Source organism: Mirounga angustirostris, unplaced genomic scaffold (assembly GCF_029215605.1).
Source record: "Mirounga angustirostris isolate CCGP_5_RB_7025 unplaced genomic scaffold, mMirAng1.0.hap1 SCAF_13, whole genome shotgun sequence".
Taxonomy (NCBI): Eukaryota; Metazoa; Chordata; class Mammalia; order Carnivora; family Phocidae; genus Mirounga; species Mirounga angustirostris.
In genome coordinates, this window is record NW_026991721.1 from 58,688,601 (window position 1) to 58,714,480 (window position 25,880).

The following is a 25,880-nucleotide window of genomic DNA, read 5'->3' on the forward strand; positions in this document are numbered from 1 at the left end:
GGGCAAACTCCAGGACTGAGAGCACAAGAGAGTTTGGAGCCCAGGATTTAACCAATAAGGGATATGACTGTAGCTGCCTTCATCTACTCATCATAGCTGTTCCCTACTCAATTTTCACTCCCATCCCTTGCACTCAACCCCTCATCAAGCTCCGAGGTCTCCTCCAGGAGAGACATCCCAGGATACTGAAAGACTGTAGGGCTCAAAGTCACACAGATGTAGGTTTGAGTCCTAGTTTTACCATCTACCAGCTTCATGATTTCAAGAGATTAGCATTTCTTCAACTTGGGACCCAATTCATAAGGAAGTTAGTACCTATCTATAAAGGTAGATATTCAAATGAAAAGAAGAAAGTGACAGTTTTAAATGTGATTGTTCCTCACATGATAATTATCATAAGTTCTGCTGGAGTCCCCAATTTTAGATTCCCCTAATAAATTATTTCCCAAATATCTAGACTTCCCACTAAGTATTTCAGTTGACCTCAACCTTGTTCCAGTTTCAAATAGGGTATAGATATATTTAAAGAAGGCATAGCAGGAGAGCTCTCCCCGCCTTTTTTAATCAAGGGGTGGGATACATGGGGAAAGCAAACAGAGGTGGATATAGAGAAAATTCCCCCTTCCCCATGAGGAACTTTGAAGTATCTCAGAGAGGCAGTTTAAGAGACTTCCTGCTTTCCACTATTGTAGAATTGGTTGGGTCAGATGAATGAGTTGGGAACCAGGAAATGCAATTCAAGAAAATGCAGATTACAATTGTGAATAAGGTCAGAGAATCACTGGGGGAAAAAGAGACCTAAAAAATGCAGATTGGGCATAAGCCCCTGGTGAGTAGGGGCAAGACTTTGAGAAGTCATAGAGCCAAGTGACTCTAGCTATGTCATTAGGGACAATATGATGAGGAACATGCCTCAGATCAGATCTGATTTATTCATTTATTTAATTAGTCATTTGGTTGTTCACTGAATTAATATGTACTGGGTATATCAAACACCGTGCTAGGTGCAGGATTTTAGGTTTGACTGTCATTATCTCTTTTTTGATTTTTGAAAAGTCCTTTTTTAAGACTCAGTTTCTGTTTCTATTAATTGACAGGAAAAGTCAACAGAAACCCTAAGTACTCGTTTGGAGTGATAATACTAAATATAACATCTGTACAAATCTCAACAAAAGGGACTTATTATAAGTGTTAAAAGTTATCTATGGGGAAATTATGAAACACTTTCCCCATTAAGCTTAAATAGAGAAATAAATATGCCCTGTGGAGTATAAGTGGGATTTTCCACAATAGAGCAGAGCAAAGATGGGCACAATGCAGGTACATGTTTGGGTAGAAGAATATAACCAGAGTAGGCATATCCCTTCTAAAAAAAGGAATGTGCTCTTTAGAAAGAAGATCATAGACTTTGTAGAAAAGAAAGAGAAGCTTCAGAGAGGTGTTGTTCAGGGGACTAGCATGCATTGAAATCCCATTGACAACTGGCAAGGTCCCACATCCCACTGTGACAAACAGCTAATTTTTTTTTCCCCCTAGGTTCTAATTGTCTAGAGAGCAGACTTAAAATTAGAGCTTACCATAATTTTGGATTCCAGGAAGGTTGTGATGGCATGGGGTGAGAATTGGGGGGTAAAGAAGGGAATCACATGATTGTACAGAGTTACTGTGGAATGGCTAGGGATTGTTCATCAAATCCTTCTGCGAAGCTATTTCAGTGTTCCACCCACACCACCTCATGGAGATAAAAGGCTGTAAATCTGTATTTCCCTTCACCGCAGCACCATAAGCTTCTGTCCTGCACTCAGTCTCCCCCAGCTTTAAAAACCACCCACAGGGCACCTGCGTGGCTCAGTTTAAGCATCTGAATCTTGATTTTGGCTCAGGTCCTGATCTCAGGGTCATGAAATAGAGGCCCAGGTGAGACTCAGCGCTCAGCGCAGAGTCTACTTGCCCCTCTCTTTTCCCCTCTGCCCCTCCTCCTGCTCTCTCTCTCTAAAAAAAATAAATAAAATCTTGTTTGTGCACACACTATCTTTGAACTAACCTTCGGGCAAGGGTGTCAGGGGAAAGGGAAGTGAGTCTGCCACTCCTTGAAAGCCAGGAGCCCTGTAACAAGATCTCAACCGAGTAGAACAATTGGAGCAGACCCTTGCTGGGGATCATTTGGGGACTTTTAATTGTGAGACACTGTGAGTAAATACGCATATGCCAAAGTGCCCTCAGACATTGTATGCCCACCCACAGTGTAATAATAACCTCTCTGCTGCCTCTGATCTTGTATTAATTCAAGGATGTGCATGTGGGGAGAGTTTTCACAAGACAGAGCAGACTCACATGAGCAAATGCTGGAAACAGTTATAGTCCTCAAAACCCAGGGGACAGTGGTTCTTACTTAAACAGGTGGAACATTCAGGCTCTTTCTTCATTGAGTGCTTTTGTGGCATCACGATATACAGGATCTTCAACTAAGTTTTCTGTTCTACAAGTACGGATGAATGTCAGAAATCCATTCTCCCAGATCACCACCAACACCAGTAGTTGATTTCATCCTTCGTGGAATCACCTATGCCAAATTTCTTGGAATAACCTTCTCAAGGATGTTTTGTTCTTCACCATGAAAACCTCACTTATGTTCAGATTTACTCCTGGCACAAGCTTGACTCTACTGAAGAGAATCTTTATCAGTTGGGTGTTAGGTGTGTAGAAAGAGTTAACATAGCAGCCCCAAGACAGCTTACACTGAGAGTGGTCATCTTGCAAAGTGGCCCTCAGTTGGCATCTGGGAACTTGGATCTCCAGGGTGTTCCCACCACCCAAACTTAAGAGTGACTCACTAGGCCTAAACTGTTTATGCAAATGATGTGATTTATGCTGAGCACTTGCTTTCCTCCTGGGGGTCTGCAATTTTGGTATTGCCAATAGAAGCTGCCTACCTGACTAACCTCCAACAAAAACCTTCCTAAGTTTTTAAAGAAATATAAATAAATAAATAAATAAATAAATAAATAAATAAATATCTTTTTAAATAAAACCACCCACAATCTTCTCAAGATCGTGCTTCCCAAGTTTCTCAATATGAAACTTTCCCTTTGTCTAAACAAAGTTGTTTGCAATTCTAAATATTCTAGGACAATATTCTAGATTAAAGCTTCTCAACCTTTGAGAATTATATCAGAATTACCTGGAGGACTTATTAAAACACAGATTGTTGGACCTCACCTCCCAGAGTTTCTGGTTCAGGAGACCTGAGGAAGGACCTGAGAATATGCACATTTAACAAGTTCCCAAACGTTGCTGGTGATGCTGGTCTGAGAATCACACTTTGAGAACCACTTTTCCAGACCCTTGGAACTCATGAGTCTTGTTATTTTTGTTACACATCACATGGGCATTACCTTAGTGGTGTTTGAAAGAGTAGCACTGGGCTTCTCAAGCTTTAATCACCCATGGATCTTACTAAATACAATTTGAATTCAATAGGTCTTGTGTGAGGTTTAAGATCTGTTTCTCTAACAAGCTACCAGATATACCAATGCTGCTGTTCATTGGGCCACACTTGGAACAGTAAGGTTCTAGCCTTTTCTTTGCCTAAAGATTTCTTCTCAGGCAGTTATTTATGCTAAGATCATTACCTTCTCTTCTTCCTACCACCCTGTATCAAGTACCCTAACCTTTCTCATCCTTCACAAAGTACTTTATATAAACACACACACACAGACACACACAGACACACAGTCTTAGCCTGATCTCCGAAAACCAAATGGGTCTTCTCTTGTGCATGCAGCATCAAGCCTCCACAGAATTTTGTGTCTAATGGTTATCATTTCCCTCACTCTGAGTGGTAGTAGGATTATTTGTGCTCAGCCTGTTTGCTCGGTAAAAATTCCATTGTTTCCACATATGCCACACATTTTTCAGGGCATCTGTACTCATTTTTATGTTTTTCCCTTGATATGTCTATCTCTTACTTAACAATATGCCTTGTTCACCATTATAACATTCTTAGCGACTAGCTCAAGATTTTTCACATGGTAAATATTCAGTATATATTTACGACATTTTATTGAGTCAAGTGTTCTCTTAGTTCCATATTCATAGCTCTCAAGATCTTGGATTAAAGCTCCCTGTGTTTTAACATTCCTAAAGCTGGCAAAACAGCCCTAGTCTTTTCTCCAAAAGACTTCTCTTAGTAGTCTTCCTCAAATCTGGGATTTATGGAGGATTTTGAAGAGCCCTCTGTGTATCTCCTTTGTCTTCATGCTGTAGATGATGGGGTTGAGCATGGGGGGTACAAATAGGTAAACACTGGACATCATGACATGAACAACAGGTGGGGCACTTTTCCAGAAGTGATGGATCATAAAGACAGCAATTATGAGCACATAAAAAGCCAGCACTGCACAAATGTGTGACATGCAGGTGTTGAGTGCCTTGAGCCGCTGCTCCTGGGATGTGATGGCCAGGACGGCTTTCAGGATCAATGCATAGGAAAGCAGGATGAATGCCACGTCAATGCCATAGGTGAAAATAACCACAAAGAGCCCATAGATGTTGTTAACATGGATGTCTCCACACGCCACTTTCATGAGATCTGGATGGAGGCAGTATAAATGATGCAAAATTCTGTCCTTGCAGAAGGGCAGTCATTTTACCAGAAAGGGAAAAGGGAAAAAGGTGATGAAACTCTTGGCAAGGATGCCCAGGCCCATAGCCAAGATGCGGCTATTGGTGGGCATAGTGGCATAGCGTTGTGGGTCATAAATAGCCACAAAACGATCAAAGCTCATGGCCAGCAGTATGCCTGATTCCATGAAAGAGAAAGTGTGGATGAAGAACATCTGAACCAAGCAGGCATTGAAGCCAACATGGTGGTAGTTGAAGCAGAAGGTAGCAAGCACAGTGGGAAGTGTAGAGGACACCCCCAGATCGTTGAGAGAGAGCATAGAGAAGAAGTAGTACATGGGCTGGTGCAGAGCAGGCTCCCAAAACACCAGAGTGAGGATGCTGAGGTTGCCTATGATGGAAATCAGGTAGAGGATGCAGAAAACCAGGGCAACCCAGGCATAGCCTGTCTGCATCCCTGGAATGCCTGTCAGCTGGAGTGTGGCTGGCCGGAAGGGGGTTTCATTGAGGCTCAACATGGCAGGCAGGTGGGAGAATACAGATGGAGGGTGAGCCCCAAAGGGTGTGTTGGGGGAGTTCTTCACTTTCTTTCAGACATCCTGTCTCCAACACAAAAGGTTAGAGATGGAAAGTGTTTGTCTATGTTTCTGTTTCTCTCATTAGACTATGAGCTCTCTGAGAATAGTAACTGGGTTCAACTCATTTCTGTATCACCGGTGCGCAGTACCCTGTCTAGGTCGTGGTAGAAACTCCATGAAAGTGTGATGATCAGGGAGTGCCTATGACGTGGTAAGGCAACAAGGTAGGAGGCAACATGAATGATGCCCCCTAATCTTCACCTTAAAGTGCATCATCCCTTCATTTCCCCCATCTCACCCCAGAAGCTATCTTCTAGAAATCTAGGACAAATAGAAATTAAGATAAACAGGGAAAAGGAAACACCACTCATGCCTTTGAGAACCCTTTGGGTGATGCTGCAGATGACTCTTCTACCCCGTGAACTTACAGCTTCAATAGCCTTTACTCAGACTTCTCCTCAGTCTCCCAGTCCCACAGCTATCCCTGGATGTGTCATCACCAAAAACTGTTCCACCTGTAAAATCTGAAATTCCTTTATTTTCTACTTTATTACAATAGTCTTCTACCTTCCACCTGTCCTACCTTCTCATGCCCTTATAGTGCTCTCAGTGTCTCAATAACTCTCCCATACTATCCTGGCCTATTTGTGTATGAGCTCCTCCTCACTTATTCTCTGACCCACTCTCCCACTGGGACTGGTACTCTCATCTTCTCTTTGTTTCTCTTTCACATTCATACTTGAAACCTCAACTTTTTATAATTCTGTAACCAAACTTCTGGGTGTACAGCTGGATAAAACCAAAGAAGCAAATGTTTTATTAGAAAAGACAGAGACAGACCTACAGAGTCATTTTACCACCACCTAAATTTTAAACTCACATCTTTATCTGTTCTTACCCACTGGTTTCTGAGAAAGAGGTGTATGCCCTTGTCTAAAGCCAGGCCCTCCACCTCCAGAATTCCATTTCCTGCTATCGCTTTCAGAAACCTCTCCCACTAGTCTATTTTACTGCAAGTTCAGTTTCTCCTTTTCTGTCTCTTTCCCTTCAGGCAATAAGCATGTACAAGACCAGACAGACCATCATAAAGATATAACCTTCCCTCTCTTGCTGCCTCATTATTACCTTCCCTAATTCTTAGTCAGACTCCTTGAAACACTGTCTCTCTGCCATGGAAAGGGGGCTTGTTTATGTGTCTGCTTTTCCAGTTCCATTCTGAGATCCTGAAAGTCAGGGTTTCAAACTTATTGACTTTACCTTCTATTACTGTTCAATTTATTGTACTGTGGTTTCCACACTTCCCCCTCCCAACTGAAATGAATTTCTCTATGCTCACCAGTGACCTCTTTGTTGCTAAACTGAATGAAAACACTCTCTCTTCATCCATGTGAGCTCTCCATCAGAGTTAATATTGTTGGCAACTCCATTTCCTCCTACTTGACATCTCTTTCTGTAGCTTCTTTACTGACTCCTCTTTGTCTTTCTCCTTAAGCAGTGTCAGTCTAACTCCAGGAAAAATAAACAATAGTCAGAATGGTGCAGATTGAGAAAACCATATCATAAAGGACTTCTTCTCAGCCTTGGGGCACCTGGGTGGCACAGTGAGTTAACTGTCCAATTCTTGGTTTCAGGTCAGGTTGTGATCTGGGTGTTGTGAGATTGAGGCCTGCGCTGGGCTCCATGATAACCATGGAGTCTGCTTTGAATTCTCTCTTCCTCTCCCTCTGCCCCTCCTGTTCATGCTCTCTCTCTTTCTCTCTCTCTCTCTTTCTCTCTCCCTCTCTCTCAAATAAAAAAATAGATCTTTAAAAAATAAAAAAGGCTTCTTAGCCTTAATCCAATAATCTCTGTAACTATTTCCATGGTATTTGATATCTCAAAATCAAAGCTCCAATCTTTAGAGAATAGAATGGTGGTTGCCAGAGGCTGAGAGTGAGGGTGGTGAGGGAAATGTGGAGATATTAGTCAATGGGTACAGGCTTCCAGCTCTAAGATAAATAAATTCTGTGAATCTAATAATAGCAGAATGACTATAATTCACAATACTATAATATACCCTTGAAAGTCATCAAAAGAGTAGATAGTAAATGTTACCACCACACACACACACACATACACACACACAATGGAAATTATGTAAGGGAATGGAGGTGTTAACTAATCTTATTGTGGTGCTCATTTTGCACCACAATATACGTGTATCAAATTGTCTCACTGTACACTCTAAGCTGACATATGCTATATGTCAATAATATCACAATAAAACTGGAAAAATCTATATTTAAAATTAAAAAATAAGTTCCGCTTTGGAATTTAGGCATAATGACTCCCCTATTTTCTTATAACAACTCCTTATTCATTTGACTTTCTAGAATTTCCATCTTTTTCCCAGTCCTCTTAGTAAATACAGTGAAATATGGTGCCCAGAGGCTGGATAACACCCAGATATTAATAATAATCCTGAAAGTATGTGGACCATGAGAAGGAATTTGTCTATTCCTTTGTTTTCTCTCATCCAAATGAGAATCCAAAGGAATCCTTTAACTGGTAGGATTACTTTTCCCTACTCCCCCTCTAAACATCTCTCTTTTTCCTGACCCAGGTTTAAAGGTAATGTCTCTAAGAAGTCTTCTCAAATCCAACCTATCCAGATTTGTTTTTTTAATCATCTTCACTCCAAGATTATTTCCACATACTGAAGAAATGGAAAGACTCTTAAGCATGCCAACAGATACTAAGTTCTCTCTCACAAGATAGATATACCCTCCCCACTGTCCTTAAATCCTGGTATGCAAATTTAGGTAAACCAGGAGGGCATATTTCATCCATGCTCCAGACTTTCCTTGGTCTAGAAAGCAACTCTGAAAACTTCTACCCCAAAGAAAACATGTTCTGCCACCACCTAACAAACTTTTTTTTTCATTGTTTGGACCATAAGGGTGTCAGTTAAGGATTCCTAAGTGTGGCTAACCTTTACGAAGAAAAGTCAAGAAGATGGAGAGAGACACAACAATGTGGTTCTTTTGCACAGGATGTGGATGAGCATAAACACACACATGGTCACACAAAGGTGACATTAAATATACATGTTTATACTCCTGCACACACTTAAGAACTCAGATATCCACGGGGACTATCTCACATCACACAGACAGAAACTACCATGCACTCCTTTGGTCACACACAACACCATCACAACCACAGAATTTAGGAAGACTCATAGCTACTCACTGACATTATACAATGAGTTTCAAATATCCTCTCGTATGTATACTCTCCAGAACACAGGCTTACTAACACACACACACACGTGCACATATACACACAGTGCCACAAATAATACATCAGCATTAACGGACCCACAGTAATATCGCCACCAATTATATTCCCAAGACATACTCAATCCTAGAAATCTAGCTGAGGTTGAATACCACATGGTTGAATGACTTCAATTCATTCGGTTCTGTGATCTTTGTCTCCAGCTGCATACCCAACAGTTAAGGATATGAAACAATAATTCGAATTGCAGGCAAACAAAATCATAGAATAGAAAGAGGACAAAATCTAGATCTGATGCATCTAGATCTCTTTAACTTTAAGGGTATCTGGTTTGGTTTTAGGGTTTTGGTTAAGATGAGACCTGGCATCAGAATCTGTGATCCTTGACTTTGCCAGCAAACTGATTAGGCTTATGTTTGGATGGGAAATACGAGGGGCAGAGTCAGTCTGAAGTTTCAGTAAGAGTGTTAAAGCTTGGGACACCTTCTAAATAAGGAGCCCACGTGGGCAATCCAAAGGAAGGGCACTCACTGGGTGGCAGATGGTTCTTTTCTCTGTAGCTGGATGTATTGGTCTGTGAGTCCAGCTGGGAGAGTAGTATCAGCTCACTCTCCTAGGACTCATAAATTTATGACTATCCTAGAATCCCAGAGCTTGTTTGTTTGTGATGGGAGGAGGGAAAATAGAAATAATAGAGAAGGTGGTATCTATGAGTAGTGAGTTGGGCCATATGAGAATCGCTCCCAGGAGAATCCCGTTCTTGGCCTCATCATCCTGATGTCATCATCCATATCCATTACTATGTTAATCTGTCCTTGCTCAGGGGATACAAACACATGTATGCACACAAACATGAGTAGTCCTAGACATTCTGAGACTCCCACAAATGTAGCGCTAGACATATTCAGCCATTTATTTACTAACATTCTCACTGCCTCCTTTCAATCCATACACATACAAACTGATAAACATAAATATGCTCAATTGCCCTATTCTCTAATCACCAATCACATATCTTGACACACCAAACACACACCAGAATCTCTGTATTCTTACATTAATTATAAAGACTCATGTAGATTATAGACATAATCTTAGAAATTGTTGGAGACTCATAGGCATCCTTGAAGAAACAATATATTTTAAATATAGTCGCATGATCACATATCCAAAAGTATACATTTCAAACATATCTACATTCCCATTAAGAGATCAACAAAATCCCCAATGACTTCCCATCACTACATCTATTCATGGATTCATATATGGAGTTTAAATGCATTGCATATTTTTTGTACAAATGTATGTCAGCATCCACAGCATGCTTCTTATTTAAGCATTCCTTTGACTCCAACACTGTATGGAGCCTAAACATTACAAACTTAGTTCAATTCAAATAAAACCAAGCAAAAAAAAAAAAAATGTAAAGCCCCACATTTTTGAGCATTATTCTCCTCCAGGTGTTATTCTCAAAGCTGATGTTATACAGAATAACAGTGCCTATTCTTGCAAAGAAGACAAATACTAAAAAACTGATCCATTCAACAGTGCAAATATGCCTCAGAGACTACCTAGAAATAGGTCATAAACATATTTCACAAGAAAATCAATGCATTTATCAAAACTTATCGAATGTAAGTTCTGTGCATTATATGTCTGAAAGAAATCTAAGAACTACACAAAATACTAAACTTCAGTTAATGATAAGAATGCTGACCTATTTAGGGACAAGTGCATTAATGCTGCAACTTACTTTGAAATGGATCAATAATATAAATGAACTGATGGGTGATAGAGGAATGGCTACATAAGTAGATACATGATAAAGCAAGCATAATAAAATACCAAGGATCTGTGGTAAGTAGACCGATGTTCACTGTAAAATTATTTCAAGTTTTCTGTGTGTTTGAAATTGTACGTGATAAAATGTTCGGAATTTTTTTAACTACTTGGGGAAGCAGCCCACTCCAACTGGAGGTCTACAGTATGCCGATCCTTGTCAGAACTCATACAGAAGGGGCATGGGAGAATCCCCTACACCTCAGCACCAGGCCCAACACCCCCATCCAATTCCTGACTCACTGGGAGGGACTTGGAAGTTCCGCCAGAGCCAAGGGTCAACCTAGCCCAGCTCTGGCCCACCTGGCCCATTGTCCACCACCAGACAGGGACGACAAAGCAATCAGAAGCCAGGTGTCCCACCGTGGAGAAGGAAGGTGCCCCAAGCCAAGGGTCTGATAAAACAAGGTGTCTCCAAGGGACTGCTCAACATGGCTCTCCAACCCCAGTCCCACCCACTAGCTTTGACTCTGGCCCTGCCCCTGGATGGATACAGGAGAGGGTGGTGGGGGTGGGAGAAACTGAGGCAAAGGGTATTTGCCTGATGGTGGCAAACAATATGAATAATAAAACAATATGAATAAAAAAACAATATGAATAATAAAATAAAAAACAAATGGAGTAAGACATAGACCATTCTTCTGAAAGAACACACCACTTTGGGGCACCTGGGTGGCTTAGTCGTTAAGCGTCTGCCTTCGGCTCAGGTCATGATCCCAGGTTCTGGGATCAAGCCCCGCATCTGGCTCCCTGCTCGATGGGAATCCTGCTTCTCTCTCTCCCACCCACCTGCCCCCGCTTATGTTCCCTCTCTCACTGTGTCTCTCTCTGTCAAATAAATAAATAAAATCTTAAAAAAAAAAAAAGAACATACCACATTAAAAACTGCAGTGAAAATTCAACCATCTCTAGTCCCCATTGAAACCAACTCTGATCATCTCTTGTATAAACTCAGTACTTATATGTGTTCTGGGATACATTCATGTACTTAGATAATTTATTTCTTTTCATATGGTTAAAGAATCCAATTTACAGCTGGAGCTTGTTTTGTCCCAAGGTCAGCTCCTTATGTTTAACAAGGAAACACTCCCCACTATCCCTGTGCCCCATCCTAGACGCATCTGGCTCCTTCCCCAGACTGTTCTCTGCAGTGTAGGCTACGGATCCATGCAGAGCCAACTATAACAAAGTGTTATCACGGCTTTCATGGTAGAAATAAACAATGCTATAAAGAAAGAGTCATGAATTCTACTTGAGTTGGTAAGGCTTTAAGGATTTCAGGAGCTTTGATTGTGTGCCAATCTTGGAGCAGTCACCTGAGAAATCTGGTTATCTGGCTTTGAGAGAAAAGGTCTTATAAACAGAATTTCTACCCCTCAGAACACTAGAAGCTCAACTACTCTCATCCTCAACACATTACAGTGAGTCGACCCCTTCCATGGTGCTGGCTGTGAGGATGGAAGTCCATGAGGGATCATGGATCTTAGAGTGCTAGGGATACCATCACCCTGCAGTGAACGAATGAATTATGCTTCTCTTCGGTACCAAGGATAGGCCTGTTTACCCTCAGATGCACTACTCACCCTTCTGTAGCTCTTCCTCCTGTCCTTACATGAATATCGCAGACTCCAGCATGAGATGGGTTCAGGTGTCCAGAGCGTCAGCAGACAGGGGGAAGGTCACTCATTCCACTCTCCTGCCTGAAGCTAAGTAACTGGCAGGGGTCTGCATCTCTGCCTTGGCTCCAAATTCCACGGGGCAAGGTCACCTTGGCTGCAGCTCCAGCAATACCACCAGTGACCCTCCCCGCCGGGGGTTGCAGTCAGTGGTTTTCTGCTGCTGCAAACCTCTAGGTTTTATTACCTTCTGCTGGTCAGTTTCTCAGCTCTTTTGAAACCTGTGTAAGTAATTCCCAGGATTAAGCTCATTGTTTCATTGTGCTGTTTATTATGTTACTGTCTGTCTCAAACCTGATATACGACTCTTTGTAATACTGGGGCCAGGCCTCTGCAGACAGCATTTCTTCTTTGCCAGCCAGCTCCCCAAATCTGCAAATGAAGGCTTGGGGAAGCAGGGGTGGGAAAGAAGATTTGCATTCTGTCTCTGTCAGTGCCTGTCTCAGGCAGTGGCCCCTGCACCCAAGGACCAGAGAGGTTAGTTCCATAGGATTATTAGTTCCATTTTGCAGCTTTCCACATCTCCAGAACCAGTCTTACCATGACCTATGAAAGACCTCAGAACAAGCCAGGGAGTGGCGCGAGCCAAGCTGCTCATGCTGTTTGACAAGGTCCAAGTATGGGGGACGATCCTGAAAACAGGAGACTCCACAGCTGACTCCTGCTATTCTCTTTCATTTTGTTTATGGCAATCTTTATAATTGTGGGAATATTTCTGGGGTTTCATGATAAAGTGACTACTCACCTTAGTTACGCCTATCTAAGCAATCATAACGAAACTAATTCCACGAAGAATTAGTTTCTATAGAACAAAATAACAAGACAGTCACGCTCTGTCTAGCACCTTTCTCTTTGCGTATTGTTTTTTAGTTTTAGCGAAAGTCAATAAGCGGAAATCAATAAAGGTCATGTTAATCATTACAAAGGAAAAATGAAAGAAGGCTATGGCTGTAATCCAGAAAATGATCTAAGATTTGGAAAAACAAAAATATCCTAACATATAAATAAAGTTCCTCCGAGGCTGTCAGGCGGAGATGCTTGCAACCTGATCCTCTATCTGTGTCTCTTCATTTGCCGACGCCGTCCTTTCCTACAAGAGACCCACCCCCGCAGGAGCTGGACTCCCGCAAGGGAGGACCCCTCCCACCCTCACTGACCCATCCCAGGGGAGTGAGTTCCAGGCACAACGGTCTCTTGTCTGAACTCTTGAGACCCCAGCACCACCTAAACAGCATCCACTCTCCAAAATCTGAGTTTCAACTCTGGGGGGCTTCTCTTCCAATCTGGTAAGAATTAACATTCCCATCCCCTCCTTTTGTTGCCCAGACCTAAGGTTGGAAGTGACTTTTGGAATTTATACCTTCACATTCCCTTTTTGTCTTGTGGGTTCTCTAATATTTGGCCAACAATTTTTTACATTATTTCTTCTCCATTTAAGGAACTGATGTGGTTATATTCCAATTGTACTGTCTCTGGACCCTGTTTTTTGTCTCCTGAGTTAGACTGTGGCTAATACTTATGAAGTTGATACTGTATAAAACATTCTAAGCCCTATGCCAGGGCCTGGAGACACATGCTGATCAGGAGCACTGGAATCCTCCTCTGGGAGGATTTATGGTCTAGTTAGAAATAAAACAAGTGAGGGGCACCTGGGTGGCTCAGTTGGTTGGGCAACTGCCTTCGGCTCAGGTCATGATCCTGGAGTCCCGGGATCGAGTTCCGCATCGGGCTCCCTGCTCGGCGGGGAGTCTGCTTCTCCCTCTGACCCTCCCCCCTCTCATGTGCTCTCTCTCTCCTCTCATCCTCTCTGTCAAATAAATAAATAAATAAAATCTTTAAAAAAAAAAAAGAAAGAAAACAAGTGAATCCATTGCAGTCTGTGTGAAAGGACAGTTAGGGAGAAAGTAAGGCATAGTGTGGGAGTACCAGAGCACACACTCTACATATAATGAGAAAAAACTGAACAGAACAGACACTAAAATTTCACAGATGCTTAAGCAAGAAACACATTCAAAATATTTTCATCCAACAGAGCAGGAATCATGAATTCATTCATTCAACAAATGCTTATGGACTACTTACTGGTGTGCTACAATATCTTAAAAGGTAGGCCAACTTTGCTATAAGATAATTTCAAAGAGGCGCCTGGGTGGTTCAGTTGGTTAAGCAACTGCCTTCAGCTCAGGTCATGGACCCAGACTCCCAGGATCGAGTCCCGCATCCGGCTTCCTGCTCGGCGGGGAGTCTGCTTCTCCCTCTGACTCTCTCCCCTCTCATGCTCTCTCTCTCTCAAATAAATAAATAAAATCTTTTTAAAAAAGGATAATTTCGGAGCCTGAAAAGTGGGATGAAGAAAATAAAACTGGAACTAGGAATATATGATTGATATGCTCCGGCTTGCCACCATGCTCTACACAGCCCAGCATTTAATCAAAGCTCCACATGCGTTGCTTGAATAAACAGAGGAAGCTTCAAGCCAGTCAGGCAGTGTAGAATCAGGGTTTTGTTTCATCATGTGTTGTTGTGCTTGGCAGTGTGAACAGGAGGGTAGGCGCCGCATGAGCTGCAGCATAGGGTTTGCTCATGTGGAGCAGGAGGAAGGGCTTCTGTCCCCGCTGTTGCTGAGGAAGAAGGTCAGGAGAGAGAAGCGGGAGAGAAGGTGGAGGGGAACAGGGAGCAGAAGACAGGTGGGGGAGGAGAGGAAGAGATGAGACAATGAGAAGAAACACAGGGAGGTCTGGAAGAAAGAGGAGTACAAGCAAGAGGGAGGAGAGTAATGGGAAGGGGAGAAGGAGAATGAGGGCCAGAGAGAGAACAAAAAGGGAAGGGGAGTAGCTGTGTGACCACCACGTGATTTATAACCACTGAATCCAAGGAACTTCCCCTTTTTCTTTTCCTCTCAGCGTTGAGGTCATCATACTTTCTTCAAGCGCCTGGAAATTACTCTGATAATCAGCATTACCTGCTGAAACCTTTATTTCTCCACTGCCCCCAAGATCGTCAGCTACAGTGTCCAAGCCCCTGGGCGATACCCTCCCATTGTGTGTCAGTGGGCTCGATGACACTCATACGTAATAGAATAAGGAGTAAATGACCATGTGTGAGGCAAACATGAACTCGAAACAACCAGAAAATAAAAGAAAGAGGGCGCCTGGGTGCCTCAGTCGTTAAGCGTCTGCCTTCGGCTCAGGTCATGATCCCAGGGTCCTGGGATCGAGCCCCGCATCGGGCTCCCTGCTCGGTGGGAAGCCTGCTTCTCCCTCTCCCACTCCCCCTGCTTGTGTTCCCTCTCTCACTGTGTCTCTCTCTGTCAAATAAATAAATAAAATCTTAAAAAAAAAAAAAAAGAAAGAAAGAAAGAAAGCAGTGTGGCATTATACCAGCTGACCCTCAAATCATTCATTCTGGAGAAAGCTATGTCAAGAACACTGCTGTGGACAAGGTTGTGCAGCCAGGAACTGAAGCCTCCTGCCAACAGCCATGTGAGCTTGAGAGTGTATCTTCCAAACCTAGCCACGTTCAGAGACTGCAACCCTAGCAAGAGCCAGATGCATCCTCATGAGAGAATCCTAGCCAGACCACCTGATCAAGCTACTCCTAGACTCCCCCTGGGGCTTAAGGAATATGGCAGAGTTCACATTTTTTTCTATGAGTGTAGTTGACACACAATATTACATTAGTTTCAGGTGTACAACACAGTGATCCAACAAATCTATATGTAATGCTATGCTCACCACAAGTATAGCTGCCATATTTCACCCTACAAAGCTATTAAAATACCCTTGACTATATTTTCTATGCAGCACCTTTTATTCCCATGTCTTGCTCATTAAATAAGTGGAAACCTGTATTTCCCACTCCTTTTCACCCATTTTGCCCATCCTTAACCTGCCCTGCCCCCAGCTAACTTTCAGTTTGTTCTCTGTATTTATGGGTCAGTTTCTGCTCTTGTTTCTTTTGTTTGTTTGTTTTGTTTTTTGTATTCCATAACATGGAAATCATGTGGGATGTGCCTTTCTCTGTCTGACTTATTTCACTTAGCATAATACCCTCCGGGTCCATCCATGTTGTTACAAATGACAAGATCACATCCTTCCTTATGGCTAGTAACATTCCATTATATACCATATCTTCTTTATCATTCATCCATCGATGGATACTTGGGCAGCTTCCATATATAGGCTATTTTAAATAATCCTGCAATAACATAGGGGTGCTTAGATCTTTAAAAATTAGTGTCTGGGGGTTTGGGGAGTAAATAATAGTGGAATGATTGGATCATATGGTATTTCCATTTTACATTTTTGGAGGAAGCTTCATGTTTTTTCCACATTGGCTGCACCAGTTTACTTCCCACCAACAGTGCACAAGGGTTCCTTTCTCTGCAAATCCTTACCAACACTTTCTGCTTCTTGACTTTTTAATTCTAGCCATTCTGGTAGGTATAAAGTGATATTTTCTTGGTTTTGCATTTCCCTAATGATTAGTGATGTTGAGCATCTTATGATGTCATTGCCTCAGGGTTCATTATTTAATGAGATAAGGAGTATTTGTTTTTATTTGCAGAGAGTGTTTTGAGTAATTTTTTATAAATCAATTGATACTAATATGGATACAGAATTCATATTCCACAGTCTGAAAGCTCTAATCATTCAAAGCATAGAGTAAATACATAACAATTATGCTTGGCTAATTCATTTATTCATTCACATTTTATTCAACAAATACTACTGATCCCCCAAGATATACTAGGGGGAATTGAAAGAAATCAGATACCTTTCTTCTTCATAGTCCTCAAAGTGAGTTTTGTGGTGATAGCCTGAGAAAATTGTGAATAAATCTCCTCATTGACAACATCAGCAACATTTCAGGTATAATAAAGGAAAAGGAAGTATTTGAGAAAAAATCCACTTGTACCAGAATAAAGTTCAAATCTTTGGGTGATAGATTCCAAATTCCATGTAATATTCTGAAAATGGCTGGTCATACTGCTCATATTATTTCTCACCTCTGAAAATGTTTCTCAACTTCTGAGTTTTAAAGAAACTTTGAAAACCAGTGAGAGTCAATAAATGTAGATGAAACCGTTAGACCACATGAGATAAGTGCTAATTTATGGGAACATTTTTGGCTATTTCCCTGAATCTGTATACGTCTACAGGCTCATTCCAACCCAAAAGCAGCTGATAAATACCTATACCACACAAAGAGGTTCCAGACCCTATGTAAGACATGGTTTCTGTGATTATGAAGTTGGTAAGAATCTTTTTCATCTACTCATTCTAAAGGAAAACCAAGACCCAAGCACTGAGCTAGGTACTGGGGATAAGGCAATGAATATAACTTGGAGTCCATAATTTATTTAAGGTTGTAGAGATTTCAGTAGTATTTGATAAATTCTTTAATGAAGAAATGAAAAGAACCTAGGGCATCACAAAAAGCAGAACACATTAAGAAAAGAACCAAAGAGCAGATAAAGCTTATAATGAACTTACAGCTGTGGGATTCAGCAGGAAGAGCTTAGGTAGCAGAATTTCATGCAAAGAAAACTATAGGGCACAATGACAGAGGCACAAAACCTGAACTAGAGTAGTGTTTGAGAACCTGCAACAGGTGCGGTAAGACCTCTTTCTAAACTATGTTGTTAAGTTGGGGAGTAAACCAAGATGGTGGGAAAGGGGAGCAATGAAGGCATTGTCTGCACTCAAGCTGCAATCCTTGCAGAGGGAAGGGTTTGAAAAAGAAAACAGGCAAATCCCAAATGGCACAACTGCAATTCAGAAAATGGCCTTTGGAGAGAACATACTCCAATCTGCCAGGACTTTGAGATGTACCCTTAAATGGAAGAGAATGTTTAAATGAACTCTTCATATCTCAAAATGGCTAATGCATGAAGACAATGAGTACTATACTCTTAATGAACAACCATGGGGAAGTTTGGAATTTGTTTTCACAGAAATAGTTAGCTAAACTTTAAACTCCTTCTCAGAATTCAGTGGTTCTCCACCAGGGTGCTTTGTCCCTTGGGGGACATTTGGTAATGTCTGAAGGCATTTTTGGATGTCATAACTGGGGTGGAGCACCTGCTGTGTGAAAACCAGTGATGCTGCTAAAATATTGCACCACACAAGGGACATCACATTACAACAAAGAATTATCCAGCCCTGAAGGTTAATTGTGCTGTGACTGAAACATTCTACCCTTATTAAAGTTATAAGAGTTGGGAATTAGAGGATTTGGTTAGATTTATTAGAAAGAACTAAGTCTTCAACATCACTCCCCAAACCCAAGAGAAAAGGATAGAGGGGTATATCCCACTTTACCTTGGGTCAACAGAGAGGCACCTCAAGGGTTCTACTAAGGTACCATATCTTCCCCCAAAAGTTGGGGAAAGAGAGATATGGCAGACTCGGTCCTTACTCATGCCTGTAAATCTAAATGGAGAGATGAAAGTTCCCATGCTGTTGGAATGAGAGCCTAGTGCTGGTTTGGGGGTGGGTATTTGTTGCAGTGGTGGAAGGTTGAGCTGGATGAGCTGTATGCTAGAGACAGCTGTCATGGCGTTGTCTTAGATCCAGTCCAACAGAGCATATGGTTCTACAAGGGTGATCTATATTTGGATGAAGTTATAAGCAGCCATAGAGAATAAATAAATATTCATTTAAATCAAGTGAAGAAAAGTAAAATAGGGAAAGAAGGTTCATGGATAATCTATGAAACACAATATGAGAGAGTCAGGTCTAAACATTTAACACACAGAGTAACATGATAACAGCCAACTGAAACACTCATAGGTTGTGAATCATACACTGTCCCTTCTCTTTCCTTTCAGAAGGGGACTTCAAAAGCCATGGTTAGCAAGTGAGGGCTGGGAGAAGAGAAATGGTGTGAGTCTGAACGCTGGAAAGTCTGACCATTACATCAGCCTGTGCATTGTGAACACCCACGAGGCTCACCAGAGGATGTGCTATCATCTGAATGTGACCAAAAATCTTAGGAAACTCAGTTTTCATCCAGAGTGGAAAAAAGAACTAGCCCAATTCAATCCATTTAAGGGATCAGTAAAGCAAATTTTTCTGCTTATATCTTATTTGTTGGGCTTGGTCAACACATTACATAATCCTGGGATTACCCAAGAGATAATGAACTCTTCTCTTACACCCGTGCCCAGCCATCACTGATGGTGTCTTGCACTGGGTAGAGAATTGGATTGGCTAATTAATTGCTGGGTTCTTTTTCAGAAACAGGAACGCATGCTTTATTCTCAATGGTCTTTAAGGACCTCTAGAGGCTAAAACCCTCTTGGTGAATTTTCAGACACAAAGCAGCATCACTCTGCTCTCTTCAGAGGCTTAGAATTAGATACAAGGGGAACCTGGGTAGCTCAGTCCATTAAGCGGCTGCCTTCGGCTCAGGTCATGATCCTGGGGTCTTGGGATCGAGCCCCACATCCGGCTCCCTGCTCAGCGGAAAGCCTGTTTCTCCCTCTCCATCTGCCTGCCACTCTGCCTACTTGTGCTCTCTCTCTCTGTCAAATAAATAAATAAAATCTTTTAAAAAAAAAGAATTAGATACAAAATGGGCAGGCATGAATTCACTTTAGCAGACAGAGAGAGAAGGGTGTGTTGTTCCTTCAGTGTCTCTCCTCTGTCTGGCTTCTGGTGAGTTCTGAAATCCATGAGGGGGCAGCTAGCTGATTCTCCTGACCCTGCTCTAAGAGTGAAACTGGGAAACGGGTGGGGGAGCAGAAGAGGGAGAGAGTGCCTGGAGGTTAGCAGAAAGGAGCTTATAGTAGAGTGAGCAGAGCAGGTGCAAAACCCCTCGACTGGCACAGCCACCAACTGTGGAACTCTGGGTAATGCACTGTGTTTCTGCACATAGCTCACCTTGCAGATTCAATGGCCTTGGCATCCATGTTGCTAGGACTCTTTAACATTGTAGCAGTTCAGGGAGGAAAGTCACCTCAGAACACAGGCAAATTTCTGAAATCCTGGAGCAAGGTGTTCACAGTCTACAAAATCGATCAGACTAAGAGCTGAGTGAACACATTACAACACTTTGCACTTGATTATGAATTCTGAGATAAGGTATGTAAAAGTTACCCAGGAGATAAAAGAGTAGAGATATCAGCTAGTCCTAAAGTTTACAGGAGCTGGACTTAGCCAAGAATCTCTAATCTTTTTCTAATCCTGTTCTTGATTTCAAGGCTGTTTCATCAGAAGAGCACTCTGTTCATCCTTCAGCTCCATCTCTGCCTATCTGGGCCTTCTTGCACAACAAACTTTCATAGGCATTCTCTCTTTGACTAGAAATTAAAATGTAAAAGAACATCAGAGCCATAAAGGATCATAGAATATATCCCAAAAAAAGGAGTGATAAGGGGGAAGAGGCTCCACACAGAAAGAGAACTAGACTCTTCCAAGCTCACACAGCCAGGGTAAGCTGGAGCCAGGTTAGTCCCTGGGCTCCTCACTCCCTCCAGCGCCCCTTCCCCTAAACCACCTGGTTCCTATGTGGCTGCAGAGAAAGGAAGGGTTCTGAGTTCTGGGGGCATAGGAACTTGAGTCCAGCATTGGAGACAGGGACTTCTGCATCTCCTTTGCCCCATGAATCTGCCTATGACCATCTCCTTGGTCCAAGAGTACCTTTGAAATCTCCATTCAGAAATGTGTACTCTATTTTCCTGTTCAACTTCTTCTCCAGCCCCTTAATGTTGCCTCAAAGACTGAAGAAGTTATTAGAGAGTCTTACATATCTTTACTCAAATTGAGGCATTACCACCTACTGGCCACGCACTGAGAGTCAGGCTCACAGCCAGGAGCCTCCACCTCTGTCAAGGATTAACTGAGGAAATAGATATAAAGTTGCTTGCAGAGTATCTGGTACATAATGTGCTCAATACATGCTGCTTCTCTCTCACTGATTTCCTTTCTTCACATGCATCCAGACAATCCATAAAGTGAGTCGCTACTGGGGATGAGAAAGACTGTGATCCTGGGACTGTTAGGCAGCCTGTTTTCCACAAACACTAAAACTTAGATCCCTACATGCAGATTGGCTTTTGTCCTGCCTGCAGAGAATCCTGCTCATTGAAGCCTGGTTTCTTCTCCCTTTTCTTTCTGTTCTCTTCACTTTTGCTCACTTGTCTTCTGTTATTTTCCCCCTAAATTCATTCACTAAGGGTTGTATGTAGAATAGGAATTGTAGTCAGGGGTGAGAAAAAAGGGATGAGTGGTGTGGATCAGGGGTGGATCCCAAGCAACCACATAGAGGGAGACAGGCATGTACAGACTGAGCTCTATGACCAAAAGGGATGCAATCAATCGTGAAGAGGAGTGGCCACTGACTTCTTGTCAACCACAGGGCAATCCGAATCCTATACCACCTCTGAAATGCCAGGAATGTTCCCAGTGTGATAATGCTGCATTAGTCCTCTTGGGAGCATTTCTGGGGACTTCAGAAACCTGGGGCTCCCAGGGCCCTTCCTCCGCCATCCGGATCATCAAGGACTCTGAGATTATACTCTGGCTTAGCTTTGTTAGGGTTGGGAGAGGAAGGGGAAATGGAAAATATTTCTGGAGTTCCTCTCCCAAAGGAGGGTGCCTTGGCCTGAAACAGTTCTGCCAGATGGAAAGCCTTCCAGCCCTGTCTATCTTCATCCATCATAAGGCAATGAAGGTGAAAGAGCATCCAGAACATCAGAATAACAGGAGAATACAAACTAATCACTCCAACGGAAAAATTACTGTGCCTAAGTTCTGGGAATGCAGTCAGTAACATGTGTCACTATAAGAAGAGCTGAGTAAGGCAGTACCCGAGGCTGTGTCTCTGTGGTGAGGGGTTAATAATGTGAGTTCCTGAGGACTCCAACTATCAGTGTCCTTTTACTAACTTCCTAGGACTTGGACTTATTTCTGTTCAATGCTCCTCCAAGGACACATTAAAATTGTAGATAATATAGCTTAACGTAATAAGAATTAAAGATTTTCTTGTACCTAATTGAGATCTGTGACACATTTATCAGTGTCTTCCTTCATCTATAAGACAGAGAGTTATTAGCCCAGCTTGTAGCCTGATGATCAGGAAATATGAAGAAAAGAAGTTTGCCCGTGTTTTCCCCTAACCAGTGATTTCAGGAAGGCATCGGTTTCCACTGTGTATACTTCATGCCCTGTGTGTGCTACTCCCTGGCTTCTTGTCCTCCAGTAAGGGCAACTCTCAGAAGTCCTCAAGGTGCCCTGGCTTCCCCCTGCCGGGGGCCTGTTCAGTGTCACTCATCCTGCTTCCTTCCTCTTGACTGGCATCCCTGGTCTGGAGAGCTCTCACTCCTGGTTAGCAGGGCTGCTCTGTGTGATGTATGCCCTGGCCCTCGGAGCCAACACTGTGATCCTACGAGCCGTGCAAGTGGAGTCCAACCTCCATGAGCCCATGTACTACTTCCTGTCCATGCTGTCCTTCAGTGACGTAGCCATGTCCATGGCCACACTGCCCACTGTGCTCAGAACCTTCTGCCTCAATGCCCACAATATTGCTTTTGATGCCTGCCTAATCCAGATGTTTCTCATTCATTCCTTCTCCATGATGCAGTCAGGGATTCTGCTGGCCATGAGCTTTGACCGCCATGTGGCCAGCTGTGATCCCTTGCACTATGCCACTGTGCTCACCAATGGAGTTAGTGCTGGAATAGGCATAGCTGTGACTGCTCGGAGCTTCATCACCCTGTTTCCCCTCCCCTTCCTCTTCAAGAGGCTGCCTATCTGCAGATCCAATGTTCTTTCCCACTCCTACTGCTTGCATCCAGACATGATAAAGCTGGCCTGCGCTGATATCACTATCAACAGCATCTATGGACTCTTTGTTCTTGTATCCACATTTGGCATGGACCTGTTTCTTATCTTCCTCTCCTATGTGCTCATTCTGCATTCAGTCATGGCCATTGCTTCCCGCAAGGAACGCCTGAAAGCTCTCAACACTCGTGTGTCACATACCTTGGTTGTACTTGCGTTTTATGTGCCTATGATTGGGATCTCAGTAGTGCACCGCTTTGGGAAGCATGCCCCACACTACAGACACGTCCTCATGTCCAATGTTTACCTCTTTGTCCCTCCTGTGCTCAACCCTCTCGTTTATAGTGCCAAGACAAAGGAGATCGCCCAGCCATTATCCGTATGTTTTGCCCCATCAAAATGTGACTTTCATATTTGCTTTTAATATCTGATGTTGACTGGAGCCATAAGTTGGCATCAATGGTGTCATTATTCATCATCATCACTGTATCATCATTATCTTTATATCCTCTAGAATAAAATAAACATATAGAGGAAAAGTAAAATATCAGAAAATGGTTCTATGAAATTATAACAAAAAATGACTAGTACATTCAATAACCTCAATGGCATTCATTTAGAGGTAAATATTGGAGTCATTAGGTGATTAGACAACATTTTACAGAGGAAGATTGACATAATCTAGGGATTATTTTCTGTTACAGTAACTATTACCAATATTATATTAACTAATTCATTGAGTCATTAAAAGTGTCAGGTACTGTTTGCAATTATGATGTGATCTAATCCATTTAACCTTCATAACAATCTCATAAGGTGTAGAGAATTAAGTCAGTTTTTCAGAGTAATACAGATAATAGGTGATCTAGATGAGACTCAATACTTGTCTGTCTCCTGGGGCTCCTGGGTAATTCAGTTGGTTAAGCTACTGAATCTCTTTCGGCTTAGTTCGTAATCTCATGGGTCATGAGATCGAGCCCCATGTCTGGTTCTGCACTCATTGGGGAGTCTACTTGAAGGTTTTATCCCTCTGCCCTTCCCCGACTCCCATGCATGTGCTCCTGCTCTCTCTCTCTAAAATAAATAAATCTTTAAAAAAAAAAAATAATTGTCAAGGGGGAGGGGGGATTGGTTAGCCTGGTGATGGGTATTAAGGAGGGTACGTACTGCATGGAGCACTGGGTGTTATACGAAAATGATGGGTCGTGGATCACCACATCAAAAACCAATGATGTATGGTGACTAACATAACATAATAAAATTGTAAAAAATTTTTTTAAAATAAAAAAATAATAATTGTCTGGCTTCATTATGTGTACCCAATGCCTACAAATACTGTCTCTCTGATGAGTTGGCTTCACTACTAACATTCACTACTAACATTCCAACTGTTATCCTTCCCCTTGCCTTCACTGTCATCTTATTTGTGAGTGTTTCAACTTCACAAAGTGAAATTTGATGCACAGTCAGAATCTGCTATAAGATGTATGACCCTGGAAAGCTGAATAAGACTGACATCTAGAAGAAACTCCAGATTGTTCTCTGCTTCCTTCATCTGCTCACCAATCCATCCTCCCACAGGGAAAACAATATTCAATATCTGAACCATAAACCTTTGTTCATTTTGACATTGTACTAAGTGTATGATTTCTCTTTCTCTTCCTTTCTTGGGATTTTAATTTTCTTCTATATAATGATGTGATAACAAATGTCAAATAGTATGTCTTTCTAGAATTTCTAGCTAAAAAGCCCTGGGATAGGCAATAGAGAATTTATGACTTAGACCTTACAAAATAATTATTTTTTACCTTCCATTAAATTAGTCGGTTTTCCTGCATGCTCTTTCCTTGATACCAGGGAGGTAAGATACAATAAAAAATTCCTTGGCAGAATTGGAGTGCTTTCAGATGAGGTTTGGGTTTACATTTAGACTGAATTAAAGGAGGGGCGCCTGGGTGGCTCAGTTGGTTAAGTGACTGCCTTCGGCTCAGGTCATGATCCTGGAGTCCCGGAATCGAGTCCCGCATCGGGCTCCCTGCTCGGCAGGGAGTCTGCTTCTCCCTCTGACCCTCCTCCTTCTCATGCTCTCTGTCTCTCATTCTCTCTCTCTCAAATAAATAAATTTAAAAAAAATCTTTAGACTAAGTTAAAGGAGATGCCCTGTGGAGACTGACATACTCACCAGGAATACTGGGCTGGAGACCTCAAGTAGATAAACATAAAGTCATCTAGAGTTTTCTCTCTGTGAAGCTTTCTTGAGAGAATATGAAGGAAAAGTGTCAGGTACCAGAAGGAGGGAATTATTTCTGAATGGAAACAATGTATTTGTGATCCAGATTTCCATATATGCCCATAAGTGAAATAAAAGACTTATAATGTAAGTGCCCTTATCCACTAAACTAATTATTTTAGGGGCATGATTGGGTAACATAACTCATCATGATTGCAAATGGGAAATAATGAGTCACACTATGGTCTTCAAAGTCAGTTCAAGTAATGACCATTTGATTCATACAAGAAGCTCTATATTGTCACCTCAATTAATAATAGTAGTAGTAGTAGTAGTAATAGTAATTTATCATGCAAAGGCAAAGCTTGGGGAACCTTCTCTATATGAAAGTGTGGAAAACACTCACCGATTCCCACTCTGGGGAGAGAGAGGAAGACAGTCTTATGACCACAGGCCTCAGGTTGGCAACCAAGGGTAGAAAGGAGAAAAGACAAGGAACACTGGAATAAGAACCTCCTATCAGCACCTCTGGCTCCTCTCCACCGTATTTCCTCTCTCTTTTTAACAAGCTTTTCTTTGAACTCCACATTTTTTCCTGTTGAAATGGGAAAATATCTGGATTTTGGCCAACTAAAAAGGAGCAAAGAAGATTGTATACTTCGTTTATTTTAGGCCCCTTACTTCTGCCTTAGAAAATTAGGTCACCTAAGAAAATTAAATACTGAACTTGGCTCAGCTAAGCTTGGATGGGGGTTATATTGAGGTCTGTGGGAAAAAAGTCTCTGGATAATAAAGGTCATGCTTTTGCATGGCCTTGTCAGGGATGCCAATCTCATCCCCCAGGGCCTGTGTTGGCTGGGTCTATGAA

At 42.1% G+C, this 25,880-nt stretch overlaps 2 protein-coding genes across 2 annotated transcripts; one reads left to right on the plus strand and one right to left on the minus strand.

The window, feature by feature from the left end:
• Positions 1 to 4,199: 4,199 nt before the first annotated feature.
• Positions 4,200 to 5,141, minus strand: LOC123856643 (olfactory receptor 51I1-like). The gene is given in 1 exon segment (XM_045892792.2): positions 4,200 to 5,141. A coding segment is annotated over 1 exon segment (942 nt).
• A 9,412-nt stretch (positions 5,142 to 14,553) lies between these two features.
• LOC123856478 (olfactory receptor 51I2-like) lies at positions 14,554 to 25,704 on the plus strand. Its single transcript, XM_045892670.2, has 5 exons — positions 14,554 to 14,628; positions 17,157 to 17,220; positions 21,529 to 21,582; positions 22,281 to 23,146; positions 25,654 to 25,704. Exons 1-5 carry the CDS (start codon positions 14,554 to 14,556, stop codon positions 25,702 to 25,704), a joined length of 1,110 nt encoding a protein of 369 aa, XP_045748626.1.
• The last annotated feature ends 176 nt before the right edge of the window (positions 25,705 to 25,880 follow it).